We start from the raw sequence: 15,962 nt of genomic DNA, 5'->3' as shown, positions 1-15,962 counted from the left end.
CTCAGCTGTAAAATGGAGATTCAATACCTTTTCTGCCTCCCACTTAGACCGTGAGCCCAGGGTGGGACAGGGACTATGCCTATTCTGATTAACTTGAATCTACCCCAGTGTAGTCTGCTTTTTTAAATGTTATTTGGTGAGCACTTACTGTGTGCCAGGCATTGTTCTAAGTGCTGGGGCAGATACAAAGAAATCAGGTTGGACACAGACCTGGTGCCACATGAAGCTCATAGTCTTAATCCCCATTTTACGGATGAAAGAACTGAGACACAGAGAAGTTAAGTGACTTGCCCAAGGTCACAAAGCAGACAAGTAGTAGAACAGGGATTAGACCCCAGGTCCTCTGATTCCCAGGCCTATGCTCTATTCATACATTCAATCGTATTTATTGAGCGCTTACTGTCTGCAGAGCACTGTACTAAGCACTTGGGAAGTACAAGTTGGCAACATATAGAGATGGTCCCTACCCAACAATGGGCTCACAGTCTAGAAGGGGGAGACAGACAACAAAACAAAACGTGGACAGGTGTCAAGTAATCAGAATAAATAGAAGCAAAGCTAGATGCACATCATTAACAAAATAAATAGAATAGTTAATATGTACAAGTGAAATAGAGTAATAAATCTGTAAAAACATATATACAGGTGCTGTGGGGAGGGGAAGGAGGTAGGCCTGGGGGGGTTGAGGGAAGGCCTCCTGGAGGAGATGAGCTCTCAGTAGGGCTTTGAAGGGAGGAAGAGAGCTAGCTTGGCGGATGTGCGGAGGGAGGGCATTCCAGGCCAGGGGGTTGACATGGGCCAGGGGTCGACAGCGGGACAGGCGAGAATGAGGTACAGTGAGGAGGTTAGCATCAGAGGAGCATAAGGTGTGGGCTAGGCTGTAGAAGGAGAGAAGGGAGGTGAGGTAGGAGAGGACGAGGTGATGGAGAGCCTTGAAGCCAAGGGTGAGGAGTTTTTGCTTGATGCGTAGGTTGACTGGTAGCCACTGGGGATTTTTGAGGAGGGGAGTAACATGCCCAGAGTGTTTCTGCACAAAGATGATCTGGGCAGCAGCGTGAAGTATAGACTGAAGTGGGAAGAGACAGGAGGATGGGAGATCAGAGAGGAGGCTGATGCAGTAATCCAGTTGGGATAGGATGAGAGATTGAATCAGCAAGGTAGTGGTTTGGATGGAGAAGAAAGGGCAGATCTTGGAGATATTGCGGAGGTGAGACCGGCAGGTTTTGGTGACGGATTGGATTGGAGGGAGCAGAGTCGAGGATGACACCAAGGTTGTCACCATGCTCTATCTACTAGGCCAAGCTGCTTGTAAGCACTTAACAAATGCAATAATGGTAATAACAGGAGCAAGAAGACCCCTCACCCTCCCCTCAAGGGGGCACAACAGAAAAGGTAGCCAACCCCTTGGCAGCTCCACTTCTGGACAGCCTCCACTTAAATCCCAGAAGCAGGAGGGAAGACAGCCCAGTTGCCCAACCTGCTCCAAATGCTTTGTCCCTCCTCCTGCAGGAAGCGTCCCCAGTTAACTCACAATACCCCAAACACCCCAGTCACATCTGACCAACAGCCACCCTTATAGTAATAATAATAATTTTGGTATTTGTTAAGCGCTTGCTATGTGCAAAGCACTGTTCTAAGCGCTGGGGAGGATACAGGGTGATCAGGTTGTCCCATGTGGGGCTCACAATCTTAATCCACATTTTACAGATGAGGTAACTGAGGCACAGAGAAGTTAAGTGACTTGCCCAAAGTCACACAGCTGACAAGCGGCGAAGCCGGGATTTGAACCTATGACCTCTGATTCCCAAACCCGTGCTCTTTCCACTGAGCCACGCTGTACCCTTAGCACATAGTAGTTGTGAAAGTATTTTATTAAGCACCTACTGCGTGCAGAGTACTGAACAAACTTGTCAAAATGTCAGGGAGGGTTGGTGATCGATGCATAAGGAAAAATGAAACTATATAAATGCGATAGCAAATACAAGAAGGATAGGGTGCTGTGACTAGAGAAGCAGAATTTTTGCATCCGTAGATCCGAGAGTCCACCATTTACAAGAGTCACAGCTGCAGCAACAGCAGCAGCCACTACACTAACATGCCCAAAGTTTTAAAATGTGTGGAAACTTCACACCACCCGCATATATTCAATCCAAGATCACCTAGAGGACCTCGACAGGTGGGCTCTCACCTTGCAGCAAACAAAAAAAAATTATCTAGTATAATAACAGTCTATTGCACAGTGAAATACCATTATATGTAACAGTTTTCTGAAAGGAACACTGGATCAGTGAATGACAAGTTGTCCAGACCTAGAGTATCCATCAACTGCGGAGGAGAAAATTTGAGTTCATTCATCCCTACCATAGTCCTCATTTTACAAAAGTGGGAACCACAGCTAAAAGGTTGAGAATGACTTTCCCTCATGCCACACAAGCAGCAGAACTGGAAAATAAGCCCACAGTTCCATCTCCCAGACAAATGCCTAAGCCACTAGTGCTTCCTCCCAGCAATTTTTCAATCATTGATCTGGGCCACATTTTCCCATTATGCCATTCTCTGCTTCTTCAGTTGCACAACGCGACCTTTTGGTTTATAGATGCTGTGGGCTGTAACTGAGCTGAAGCTAATACATTCTCAACCGTAAGAAAAATAGTAGGGGCTCAGCTTGATTAAAAAAAAAAAATAATGGCATTTATTAAGTGCTTACTATGTGCAAAGCACTGTTCTAAGCGCTGGAGAGGTTACAAGGTGATCAGGTTGTCCCACGTGGGACTCACAGTCTTGATTCCATGCTTGATCACAGAGCTACTCTTAGTCCTGTTTTCCTAAGACTTCCACTTGGGAAGGAAAAGGACCTTTGCTCCAGTTGTGGTGGGAAAAATAAGACAGTGTTGTCAAGACCGCCTTTAGCGTGAGTGAGTACTTCTGCCATAATAATATACCTTAAAAGAAAGTTTTCGATGTGCAGATCCTTTTTCCTCTGTTCTAACTTACATTAGGTGCCCCCGAATTGCCCAGGATATAGAAATGTTAACTACAAGAGCATAAGGAGATTTATTAAAATTCACATGGAGATCAATTATGAATGAAAAAATTATTCTAGAGTAAGCTAAAATGTTTTATAAAAAGCCTGGTCCCCATGAGAAATTAACTGTGAGCATGGTCAAATAACCTATGGAAATCATTTATGCTCCATTGCATTTTGTTCAGTAAATGTTTTATTTTTACTATAGATCTCTGAAAATTGGTGGGGACTTTTGGGGGATTGGTGGAAGCATGGAATCCAAACTGTCCTTCCCTTTTAAAACCCCTCTCCAACTTGAGTCCTTCAGAAATCTTACTTCCTCCGGGAAGCACTTGATATTCACCCCAACCTCAGCCCCTAAGTGGTTATTTACATATATTCTTAATGTATTTTACTGTCTGTCTCCCCCAATAGTCTGCAAGCTTTTTGTGGACAAGGAACACATCAGTCAGTCGGTCAGTCATATTTATTGAACATTTATGGTGTACAGAGCACTGTACTAAGCACTTGGGAAAGTACACTATAACAATATAAAATATGCATTCTCTGCCCACAACAAGCTTACAGTCTAGAGGGGGAGACAGACATTAATATAAATAAATAAATTGTGGATATTCATTCATTCATTCAATCATATTTATTGAGGGCTTACTGTGTGCAGAGCACTGTACTAAGCCCTTGGGAAGTAAAAGTTGGCAACATATAGAGATGGTCCCTACCCAACAACAGGCTCACAGTCTAGAAGGGGGAGACAGACAACGAAACAGAACATGTAGATAGGTGTCAAAACCATCAGAATAAATAGAATTATAGCTATATGCACATCAGGGCTGGGTTCGAATCCCAGCTCTGCCACCTGTCACCTGTGTGAACTTGGGCAAGTCACCCCACCTCTCTGAGCCTCAGTCCCCCGATATGTCCATAAGTTTGTGGGGCTGGGAAGGGGGATGCAAAAGGGATCAAGTCAGGGTGACACAGAAGGGAATTGAAGAAAAGGAAAAGAGGGCTTAGTCAAGAAGAACTTCTTGGTAAAGATGTGCCTTCAATAAGACTTTGAAGTGGAGGAGAGTAATTATCTGTCACATATGAGGAGGGAGTGTGTTGCAGGCCTGAGGCAGGACATGGGCAAGAGGTCGGCAGTGAGATAAATGAGATCGAAGTACAGTGTGAACGTTAGCATTAAAGGAGCAAATTAGAGGAGCCTTTAGAGTTAGAGTTAAATTAGAGTTTCAAATAGGGGCCTGATTTTAAATGGGTTATGATACGTATCATCAGTAGGATCCAAATAAGAGCAGTTTATAATAATGATGGTATTTTGTAATGCCTTTCTCCAAATCTTTCTCCAAATCCAGTGCTCGACACACAGTAAGCGCTCAATAAATACCAGTTGTTGATATTCCCAGAAGTGGGAATTCCCAGTTCCCAGAAGTGCAGTGTCCCTGCAGTCTCATCCCTGCCATCTTTGCTGTGTAACGCTAAGCCTGGTGCCATGCAGAAGACGTGTTCCCATGAAGGACAAGGATTACCATCTGTCGGGAACCCCAGATGTGATCACTTCCCTTTTGATTAATGTGGCATTTTTTCCTTCCTCCATCTCCCTTACCTTCTCTCGTCCTCTTCCAGGGGAAGAAGATTGTAAAGAGGTGGGTGGTGACTGTGGCCCAGTGTCAGGATCCGCATCTACGGATTTGTGCCTTCCTGCGCTGGACTATCTGCGACGATGTTCTCAGGTGTGTGGAAATTGCACAGCCCCAAGTGAACACACAAACTTGAGACATTTTGGCCTGTTACATTCATGTGCAGGTGAAAAACTTTCCACTACCATTAGAGCAATTAAGGATCAGGCTCCCCTTTCTGGAACAGAAGAAACTTGACTACTTTGGGCATACTAAGATCAAGGAGTGGGAGAAAAAAATTACTTTGCTTGGCTTATCAGACCAAGACATAAAAGTTTCAAATAGGGGCCTGATTTTAAATGGGTTATGGTACATATCATGAGTAGAGCAATTCATAATAATGATGGTATATTGTAATGCTTTCTCCAAATTTCTCAGAGCCCTTAACTACCTTTCAGTCTTTAGGCCAGAATAAATCCAGAATGGAAGGTCTGAAACAATTTTCCTCTACATCTGTTTCTTTGAAATTGAGGGAAGTGTTCAGATGGGCATTTCAGATACATGCAATTACCATTTTGCAAAATGCCGGTAGAAAAATCAATTTCTTCCCCATGATGTCTAGTGATGTTGAGAATGCTTACTGTGAAGATCTGAGAGTGGGAGGTTTGGATAATTTTTTTCAAGGAGTCTGCCCTGTTTATGAATTATGGGGAGAAGGTAGCGTTAACATCTCAGATCTATTTCTGTCACTGATTATATGTGACATTAATAGCACATCATTACTGAATTAGTCAGTTTTGATCATTTTACCCAGAAGTTCCATCCCTTATTCACCTTATTTAATCTTTGCCTTGGTTTTTCCATCTAGTTGTTAGCCAAAATCTACAAAATGCCCTTGAAGCCAATTTTCCTTGGAGGACGGCTTGCTAATTTGCCCCGAAGGGCCCAGGAGCGATCCGCCAGCAGTGAGGATGGGATCGAGTCAGTGCTTTCTGATTTTGATGATGACACTGGTAAGTGAAATGGTAATTATAACCGAAAAAAAATAAGACTTTTCTCACACCATCCTATGTGGAATTTTCCCAAAAACATTAAATGATGTTTTGAACAATCCTATAATTCCCAAGAAGAATCCAGCTAGGTTGCTCATATCCATTTTTCTGCTAATCAGCTCATTTTCACAGTGACATCTGTGTCAACGATCCTAACAACATATTATACAGAAAAGTTGATTAACAGCCATCTAAGACATAAACAATTGATGTTATATAGTAAACTCCAGTTATACTACTGCAGGATATGTGATTTTGGAAAAAAAATGAGTGGTCACTGGAGTTCCCCAGCAGGCTCCTTACCCTATATCAGTTTTATGCATGGCAGGGGTATTGAGTAGAGCAATAGAGTAGTGCTTCCAATACTAATCACAGGACTTTATGTTTTATAAGTTACCACAGGAGTTTTCAAAAGCCATAAATTCATCAATTCCCTGGTGTGCTCCACCCAGCAGGAGCTCAACAAATAGCTGTGGAGCCCAGCACATGCCTTGCCAATTTCCCAAAGTCCTCAGCAGTTTGCTATGATGGTCATTTTGGATTACTAAACCCTTCCCTAGGGGAATACTGGAAATTTAGCAAATTGGAATGGCACTGAGTTAGTGCATCTTTAATAAAGTCAGCTGGTATTGTCCTAGAACCTCTCTGGAAACTTAATTGATTATATCAGAATTCCTTCCCTCAGTCAAGATCTATGTAATTGGAGAGCTGAGGAAAATGAGGGTATTGACAGAGAGAATCCTTTGAGCCATGAGACATGGGAAGAATCTTAAAAATTCAGTTTGAGGACTCCTGGCCCAAAACCAGGTCAGGCAGCCTGTCCTCCAAATTAGAGCTCAGACCAGTGGAATTTTGTTGTGCCCACTTGCCACTCTGTTTAAATTGATTACCATGCTGGACTCTCAGTCTGAGAAAACCAGTGTTGTTCTAGGATGGACTACCAGTGGCGGCATCCAACTGGAATTCTGTCTTTTAGCACAAGTTAAATACTGGATGCTCAATGCGGGCTTATACTGTGAAATGACCTGCTGTTTATTAATGATAATAATAATAATAATAACGGTGGTATTTGTTAAGCACTTACTATGTACGAAGCACTGTTCTAAGCACTGGGTGGATACAAGGTGATTAAGTTGTCCTACATGGGGTTCACCATCTTAATCCCCATTTTACAGATGAGGTAACTGAGGCACAGAGAAGTTGTGACTTCCCCAGACTCACACAACAGAAAAGTGGCAGAGTCAGGATTAGAACCCATGACCTCTGGCTCCCAAGCCCGTGCTCTTTCCACTGAGCCAGGCTGCTTCCCAATGCTGTTTGCATTGTGAAGCCTGACTTTAGCATGTAGGAATATCTGTTGTAGAGATCTACCTTCGGGGTATGGAATGTAGTTAGAAGAAAAGAACTGAGAAAGGGGGTAAATATATCTTGGAGAAGTGGAAAATAGTCTGAGACAAAATTCCTGAAGTCTAATGATTGTCAAATTCCAATCATCTATGTTTCTAAAAATAAAACTCAACCCATCATAATCCAATGGATGAAAAACCTTGAAAGAAATGGGGATAGGATAATAGTTCAGGAATGGGCTATTAGGAAGGCTAAAAATAGAGGTTTATTTATTGTTTTTGTTGACTACTGGAACATTGGTGACAGCATCAGAAAATTTGTTGGCAGTTAACTTATAAATGCTTGATATTTTGATGATTTCTCAGTAAGTAAATCATTCACTGTGTAATACCTACAGGGGAAAGCCAATGATCAAACAACCATAGGTTGTCTGAACTAATTGGCTATCCATTGGAAGGCCTAGAAAATAAATCCTTTTATTTTCAGAACCAGTAAGCTTTTCAGAATGAGTAAACCTACTCTGTCAGGATTCTGAGTTCAGAAACTGTATTATAACAACAATTTTGTAATCTCATTTCAAAGTGAACCCAATTCTGTTCCTCACACGGGCCTAACAAGGCTTCCAAGGAACCCCAGGCACACAAGCTAATAATAATAATAGAGCCCCCAGCCAACCTGGTATTCGCAGTCTAAAGGGGAGGGAAAACAGCAGGTGTTGAATCCCCATTTTACGGATGAGGAAACTGAGGCACAGTGAAGTTAAGTGACTTACCCAAAATCCTACAGCAGCATGGCTCAGTAGAAAGAGCACGGGCTTTGGAGTTAGAGGTGATGGGTTCAAATCCAGCTCCGCCAATTGTCAGCTGTGTGACTTTGGGCAAGTCACTGTGCCTCAGTTACCTCCTCTGTAAAATGGGGATTAAGACTGTGAGCCCCCCGTGGGACAACCTGATCACCCTGTAACCTCCCCAGCACTTAGAACAGTGCTTTGCACATAGTAAGCGCTTAATAAATGCCATTTTTAAAAAAGTGGCAGGGCCAGGATTAGTCTTCTGGTACAACATTATATTCTACTGCAGGCTGTGCCAGTGTCAGGGCCCCTTTGGTAGCATGGCCATGGCTGAGGTGGGGCACATCTGGCAACCACAGAAAACTGGAACAATTGTGTTGCAGTCCATAAAGTTCTGTCTATCTCCCCCTCTCTCTAAAATCTCTTGAGGCTGACATTTCTGTGCACCAGTTTTCACTGGCAGGAAGCTCTCCACTCAGCCACTTCACAGTGAGTCGTGCCGCTGTAGCACTTCTCTCAGGGCAGTCCAGCTTATGGCATATTAAACCGAAGGGAAAATTGAGCTGATTGTTTCACAGTCTGTATGTTTCATTGTTTCCAGGTCTTGTAGAAGTCTGGATCATCCTGCTGGAACAGCTGACAGCTGCAGTATCCAACTGTCCTCGTCAGCACCAACCCCCAACTCTGGATTTGCTCTTTGAGCTGTTGAGAGATGTGACAAAAGTACCTGGTAAATCCATCTTGGGGGGGCGAAGGGGGGGGGGAGAGAGAGAGAGAGAGAGATTTCTCTTTTTCCTCTCAGTATGCTTTGCATATAGTAAGCACTTAAATACCATCATTATTATTATATGAGCTTTTACCATGCATTTTGGATAGAACACTGATAATTAGTTAATATTGGTATTTGTTAAGCACTTAATATGTGTCAAGCACTGTTAAGTGCTAGGGTCAGTACAAATTAATCTGATATGACACAGTCTCAGTCCCACATGGTGCTCACAGTCCAAGTAGGAGGGAGCACAGGGATTGACTCCCCGTTTTACAGATGAAGAAACTGAGGCACAGAGAAGTTAAGTGATTTGTCCAAGGTCACACAGCAGGCAATTGGTAGAGCTGGGGTTAGAACCCATGTTTCCTGATTCGTAGGCCCATGGTCTTTCCACTAGGCTACACGGCTTCTCTGTTAAAGATTAGAAATGTCATTCTGTCAGCAGGCATCTGTCTGAATAGAATGAGATGTGATGTCAGAAGAAAGGTTGTGTGTGTGCAGTGGCATCAGAAACATTGGTCGTCTTAACCTGAGGTTCACTGAAATCTTAACGTCTGCATTGCAGGAGAACTAAACATAAGAACTGAATGTACTTATGTAAGTGAGGACACCCATATGTTCCTGTGGGTGTTCTTCTTTTTGGCTTTTATAAATATGCTCCTGGTGCCTGCATGGAAAACAGTTTTTTCCACAGTGCTGTCTAATATACTAGCTCCAGGGGTTATCCATCCACCTCCACATCAAACAAAAACTCCTCACCATTGTCTTTAAAGCACTCAATCACGTCGCCCCCTCCTACCTCCCTTCACTACTCTCTTACTACAACCCAGCCCATACACTTCACTCCTTTAATGCTAACCTTCTCACTGTACCTCGATTTAGTCTATCTCACCGCCAACCCCTCGCCCACACCTCCCTCTGGCCTAGAAAGTCCTCTCTCCTCAAATGTGACAGGCAATTACTCTCTCCCACTTCAAAGCATTATTGAAGGCACGCTTCCTCCAAGAGGCCTTCCCTGACTAAGTACCCACTCACTTCTGCGCCACCCTGACTTGTTCCCTTTATTCAACCTCCCTCCCAGCCCCACAGGACATTTGTACACATCTGTACTTTATTTTACTGTCTGTTTCCCTCTCTAGACCGTAAGCTCATGTGGGCAGGCAATGTCTGCTTATTGTTACATTGTACTCTCCCAAGCACTTAGTACAGTGCTCTGCACACAGTAAATGCTCCACAAATATGATTGAATGAATATAGTATAGTTGCTTTCATTTATCTGTCATATTTTGGAAGTTTGAAATGTATCTTAATGAGTCAAATACAGTTTTTTTCTGAGACTGATCAGACATCAGCACCCAAGAGAGTTCACCAGAGGTTGGTGTCGCTCCAGTTTCCCATAATATCCTACATCATTCTAAACAATCAGTACTGATTGCCAGAGTACTAATTCAAAATTTAAAAAGGAGGTTGTAGTCGTAGTTATAAGCACAGCTCATGAACACAGCATCTACACTTAACTGGAAAACAAATCCCAAAAGTTAATCAATAGTGCTTAATGGAGCATCTGCCTTCTGTGGGCAGAGTACCATACTAAACAACTGGGAGAGCATGAAAGATTTCTCACCAAGGAGTTTACAGACCAGTGGGGAAGATAAACATTTAAATAAATTACAGGTTGGGGGTGGTAGCAGTAAAACTGCGGATGCTGTATTAAGTGCTTAGGTAATTACGGATTACTCAGGAAAGGCCAGTGGAGGAGATGTGATCTCAGAAGGGTTTTGAAGAAGGGAAGAGCTCTGGTCTGTCTGAAGGGGAATGGAGTTTGAGGATAGGGTGGGGGGAATGTGAAGAGGATGTTGGTGAGGGGAGAGAAGAGAAAGAAGCACAATGAGCTAGTAGTGTGGCTTGAGGAGAATGAAGATTGCAAGCTGAGATGGACTGATGGAAGAGGGCTGATTGAATACTTTAAAGCCAATGGTTGGGGATTTCTGCTTGATAAAAAGGGAACAGGCAACCTCTCCATTGTGTTTTGAGGAGTAGACAGGCATGTGTAGCACAATATTTTAGAAAACTAATCCAGGCAGTAAAATATGAACTGAAGAGGCCCACAAGGAGGCAGATGCAGTAATCAAGCTGTATATACTACGACGATAGCCTGGGCCAGCGTAGTGATCATGCTGAAGGAACAGATGCTGGAAATGTTGTGAGAGAGGGAGGGGTCAAGGAGAGTGAACAAAATGCAGTCTTGAAAGACTGGTAGGATTGTGGCTCTGACCACTGTAATGGGAAACTGAGGTGGAGGAGAGGATTTGGAGTTCAGTTGTTCAGTTTAGGATGGGTTGTTCATTCATTCAATTGTATTTATTGAGCACTTACTGTGTGCAGAGCACTGTACTAAGCACTTTCAGGTTGTTGAGGTGTTTGGTAGGGCATCCATGAAAAAATGTCCTGCAGGCAGGAGGAAATGTCAGATTACAGAGAAGGAGAGAAGTCAGGGTTAATGAGATAGATTTAAGAGTCATTGCATAGAAGCGAAGGCTATAGATGGTAGATTTCTAGACTATGAACTCATTATAGGCCAGGAGCATGTCCACTAATTCTGTTGTATTGTACTCTCCCAAGAGCTTAGTACAGTGCTCTGCACATAGTAAGTACTCAATAAATACTGTTGATTGATTGACTTGTAGAAGTGGTAACAGAAGCTATTAAAGTGGATGATCTCCCCAAGGAGTGAGTGTAAATTTAGAAGAAGGGTATTCAGAACAGAGCCTTGAGTGACACCTGAAGATGGAGGGAAGGAGACAGAAGAGGGGGATTGGCCAGAGTATTAAAACGAAAACCAGAAAATAACTTTGTCTTAGAAAAAAAAAAGATTAGGTAGTACTTTCAGAAGGCGGGCATAGTCAGCAGTGTTGAAGGCAGTCAGAGAGGTTGAGGAGGATAAGCAAAGTAGATTTCAGTATATTTGGCAAAAAGGAGATAATTGACATCCCTGGAAAGGGCAGGAGCTGAATTTTATAGAGTAAAGAAGGGAGTTTGAGAAGAGGACTTGGAAGCAGCAGGGATTTGGACAGAGATGGGAGGAGGGAGCTGGGGTGATACCTGGATGATGCAAGGTGTTCAGATAAGTTTTGGGGTTTTTTTAGGATGGGAGAGACACGGATGTGATTATGTTGTCAACTTGTACTTCCCAAGCGCTTAGTACAGTGCTCTGCACACAGTAAGCGCTCAATAAATATGATTGAATGAATGAAAAACACCTTCGGAGAGTGAGTGGTTGAAAATGATGGTCAGGGAGGGGAGTATGAGGGAGTGAGAGTGTTTTTAGGAGATGGGAAAGGATTGGGCCAGTGCCACAGACAAGAAAAATAAGGGTGTGGGAGACAGTTGGATGGGTAAGGGGAAGATTTTGGAGACCTCAAACTTAAAAGTTAAGGTTTCTGTAGGCCATAAATCATTAAGAAACAGAACATTTAGTATAATAAACAACAAAAAGCTGATACACTCCACCTGGCATGTTCTGTTACATGGTATAGTGGATAGTGCACGGGCTTGGGGGTCAGAAGGCCATGGGTTCTAATCCCAGCTCCGCCACTTGTCTGTAGTGTGACACTGGGCAAGTCGCTTCACTTCTCTGTGTCTCAGTTGCCTCATCTGCAAAATGGGGATTGAGACTGTGAGCCCCACATGGGACAGGGACTGTGTCCAACTCGTTTGCTTTTATCAGCCCCAGTGCCTAGTACAGTGCCTGGCACATAGTAAGCACTTAACAAATCTCATCATTACTATTACTGTAAGTAAATGTTGCTGTCTATAACTTTTCCTAAGATGATGTTATTCATTCAGTCGTATTTATTGAGCGCTTACTGTGTGCAGAGCAACTGTACTAAGCGCTTGAATTATCATAAGGCAATCCATTTTATAAAATAATAAAAAAGTTAAGCCTGAAAAGAAGTAACCTCCAACAAGTCCCAATTATTCTTTGAAACAGTGAATGTCTCTTACATTGCTAAAATGCAAAATCCTTTTGTTTAGACCCCTACAAGACAGGTGGCATTCATTGGCAAATGAGTAATAATAATGATGGCATTTGTTAAGCACTTACTATGTGCCAAGCACTGTTCTAAGTGCTTGAGGGGTACAAGGTAGTCAGGTTGTCCCATGTGGGGCTCACACTTAATCGCCATTTTACCGATGAGGTAACTGAGGCACAGAGAAGTTAAGTGACTTACCCAAAGTCACACAGTTGACAAGTGGTGGAGCCGGGATTAGAACCCATGACCTCTGACTGCCAAGCCCATGATCTTCACACTGAGACATGCTGCTTCTCTAACGGATCAATGTTTCCACCCGGTTGGCTAGCCCCACTTGATAGTAGTGATTCAGGCCCTAGAACCAGCTTCATTTTATCCTTTTGGAAGGCTTACTTGTGAGACAAGACTCATATTATTTTTTTTTCCTATCTTTCAGGCCCTGGGTTTGGCATCTATGCCGTTGGCCACCTGCTCCTTCCTGTGATGTCCCTGTGGCTCCATCGAAGCCACGCCGACCATGGCTACTGGGACATTGCTGCTTCAAATTTCAAGCATGCCATTGGTCTATCCTGTGAGCTGGTGGTGGAGCATATTCAAAGCTTTATCCATTCAGGTAAAAAGGGTCACTGCTAATACTGTCAAACTCAGTAGAGCTAGATTTGAGTCTTGGAGCTTGCTAAAGCTCAGCCCTGGAACCTATGGATCCTATGGCCTCCTCCAGGAGGCCTTCCCAGACTGAGCCCCTTCCTTCCTCTCCCCCTCTTCCCCCTCTCCATCCCCCCATCTTACCTCCTTCCCTTCCCCACGGCACCTGTATATATGTATATATGTTTGTACATATTTATTACTCTATTTATATATTTATTTTACTTGTACATATCTATTCTATTTTATTTTGTTAGTATGTTTGGTTTTGTTCTCTGTCTCCCCCTTCTAGACTGTAAGCCCACTGTTGGGTAGGGACTGTCTCTATATGTTGCCAACTTGTACTTCCCAACCACTTAGTACAGTGCTCTGCACACAGTAAGCGCTCAATAAATACAATTGATTGATTATGGATTGCCACTTTAGTTATGAAAATAAAAACAAAAATGATGTATTTTTCAAAAAACACCTTAGATATTGAAAAGTTCTAAGTCTCATACAGTAGCACAGTAGTCAGCTGCCCTTTCAAATAAACTGTCTATGTAACAATGTGCCATGGTATTGTGGCCACTATTCAAAAGGACAATAACACCACACATCCAAAACCATTACAAATTTTGAAAATAAAATAACATAACCACCAAACTCGACATTTTTCCTTTCTAACTAAACACTGGTCTTTTATTTCAGACAAAGAGGCAAGACAAGTTAGCAGAAGCCCTTTCTCTAATTGTTGTTTCTTTAATAAATAAATTCCAGACTGAGGAGGAGGAACAGAGTCTGCTCTTTCAGCCACTCTGAGTCCCACTCCAGGCCTCTCCGGCACCAGGGCCAGAGGGATCCATTGCCTTAATCCAGGAGCCAACTGCAAGGATTTTAGGAATATATACTGGTTTTCAATCATCAACAATGGTATTTATTGAGCCCTTATATTATGTGTCCCCTTCTAGACTGTGAGCCCCCTTCCAGACTGTGAGCCCGTTGTTGGGTAGGGACCCAACATATACAAGTCTCTATATGTTGCTGACTTGTACTTCCCAAGTGCTTAGTACAGTGGTCTGCACACAGTAAGTGCTCAATAAATATGATTGAAAGAATGAATGTGTACAGCACCCTACTTTGCACCTGGGAGAGTACACTACAGCAGGGTTGTATTGTGATTCCTGTGGTATTTTCCCCAGGGTTTCAGTGGAATAGAGCAGTAGAAGTAATAAGGGCATTTATTGACTGCTAGGGGAAATAAGAAACATGTTCACTGCTTGCAAACAAACTAGATATTCATAGGTTATGCCCCCCCCCCATTATTTTGCATCTTTTAAAATAGCAATAATAATAATAATTATGGTACTTGCTAAGTGCTTACTACGTCCTCTAGACTGTAAGCTCGTTGTGAGCTGGGAATGTATCTATCAACTCTGTTATGTATGTTGTTACATTTAGTCTCTCAAGCACCTTAGTATAGTGCTCTGCACTCAGTAAATGCTCAATAAATACAGTTGATTTATTAATTGATTGCCAGACACTGTACTAGGAGCTGGGGTAGATACAAGATAATAAGGTTGAACACAGTCCCTGTCCCGCATTGGGCTCACCATCTAAGTTGGAAGAAGACAGGTATTATTTAAATTCTCAGTATTACTTTTTTCCTTCTTTCTGATTTCATGTGGATGCCAATATATTAATCGTCCTTGCGAAAAGAGACAATACTCTAGGTTGGTAATGCTAACAAGTGGTACAGTGCTCTGCACACAGTGAGCGCTCAATAAATACAGTTGAATGAATGAATGAGGTGAAAACTTACATTTTCTGCCTTGAAGACATTAGGTATGAGAATATGATCAACACAATGCTAAAAGATCTCTTCAAGCTGTTGGTGGCATGTGTGGCAGAGCCTACAGAAACTATTTCCAGAGTTGGTTGCTCCTGTATTAGGTAAGAAAAATCTTTGTCTCATAATTTAGGGTTGGTTGGTTTTCTTATGAAGGAGAAAGGATTCACGGCACTGCCTTTACCTAAAAGTCATATTTCCACTTGGTCCAATCACCTCACAGGCCCGTGGCTTTGCTGCTCCAAACCCCAATTCCATCTCTAGCCGTCTCTGCAACACATAAAACCTGGCTATAAAATCTCATATTGTAATTAAGAATTCCTGCCTACACTGTTTCCAAAAAATGAGATCTGGTGTTGGAGAAATACGTCTCCCCAAACCGAGCTGTTCCTCTCATTGGTAGAAATCATTGTACCTGGTTCTGTTTCCAGGTATGTCCTTGTGACAGCAGGACCCGTTTTCACTGAAGAGATGTGGAGACTCGCCTGCTGTGCGCTGCAAGATGCGTTCTCTGCTACGCTGGAGCCAGTGAAGGTGAATCCTGCCAGGGAAGAGAACGGGCATGTTGGGAGTCCCTTAACCCACTAGATCACCCTATCCCTGCTGCGCCCTTTACACACCAGCGATCTTCTTTAAATAATTTACCGGAGGACACCGTGGCCTAGTGGATAGAACATGGACACCTGGGAGTCAGAAGCACATGGGTTCTAATCCCAGCTCTGCCACTTGTCTGCTGTGTCACCTAGGACAAGTCACTTGGTTCTCTGTGCCTCAATTCCCTCGTCTGTAAAATAGGGATTAAGACTGTGAGCCCCACGTGGGACAGGGACTGTGTCCAACCTGATTACTTTGTATC

The 15,962-nt window shown here is 43.0% G+C and overlaps 1 protein-coding gene across 1 annotated transcript in view; it reads left to right on the top strand.

Moving 5' to 3' along the window:
- Positions 1 to 15,962, top strand: part of ARFGEF3 (ARFGEF family member 3) — a 146,955-nt gene that overhangs the window by 119,253 nt on the left and 11,740 nt on the right. Inside the window, exons 25-30 of the mRNA XM_038741335.1 lie at positions 4,649 to 4,755; positions 5,510 to 5,654; positions 8,432 to 8,560; positions 13,070 to 13,246; positions 15,096 to 15,210; positions 15,538 to 15,640. Of these exons, the coding sequence (XP_038597263.1) occupies positions 4,649 to 4,755; positions 5,510 to 5,654; positions 8,432 to 8,560; positions 13,070 to 13,246; positions 15,096 to 15,210; positions 15,538 to 15,640 (776 nt within the window). The remainder of the gene's footprint in view (positions 1 to 4,648; positions 4,756 to 5,509; positions 5,655 to 8,431; positions 8,561 to 13,069; positions 13,247 to 15,095; positions 15,211 to 15,537; positions 15,641 to 15,962) is intronic.

The sequence above is a fragment of the Tachyglossus aculeatus genome, chromosome 2, assembly GCF_015852505.1.
Source record: "Tachyglossus aculeatus isolate mTacAcu1 chromosome 2, mTacAcu1.pri, whole genome shotgun sequence".
Taxonomy (NCBI): Eukaryota; Metazoa; Chordata; class Mammalia; order Monotremata; family Tachyglossidae; genus Tachyglossus; species Tachyglossus aculeatus.
This window is presented reverse-complemented; position numbering and strand designations above follow the sequence as displayed.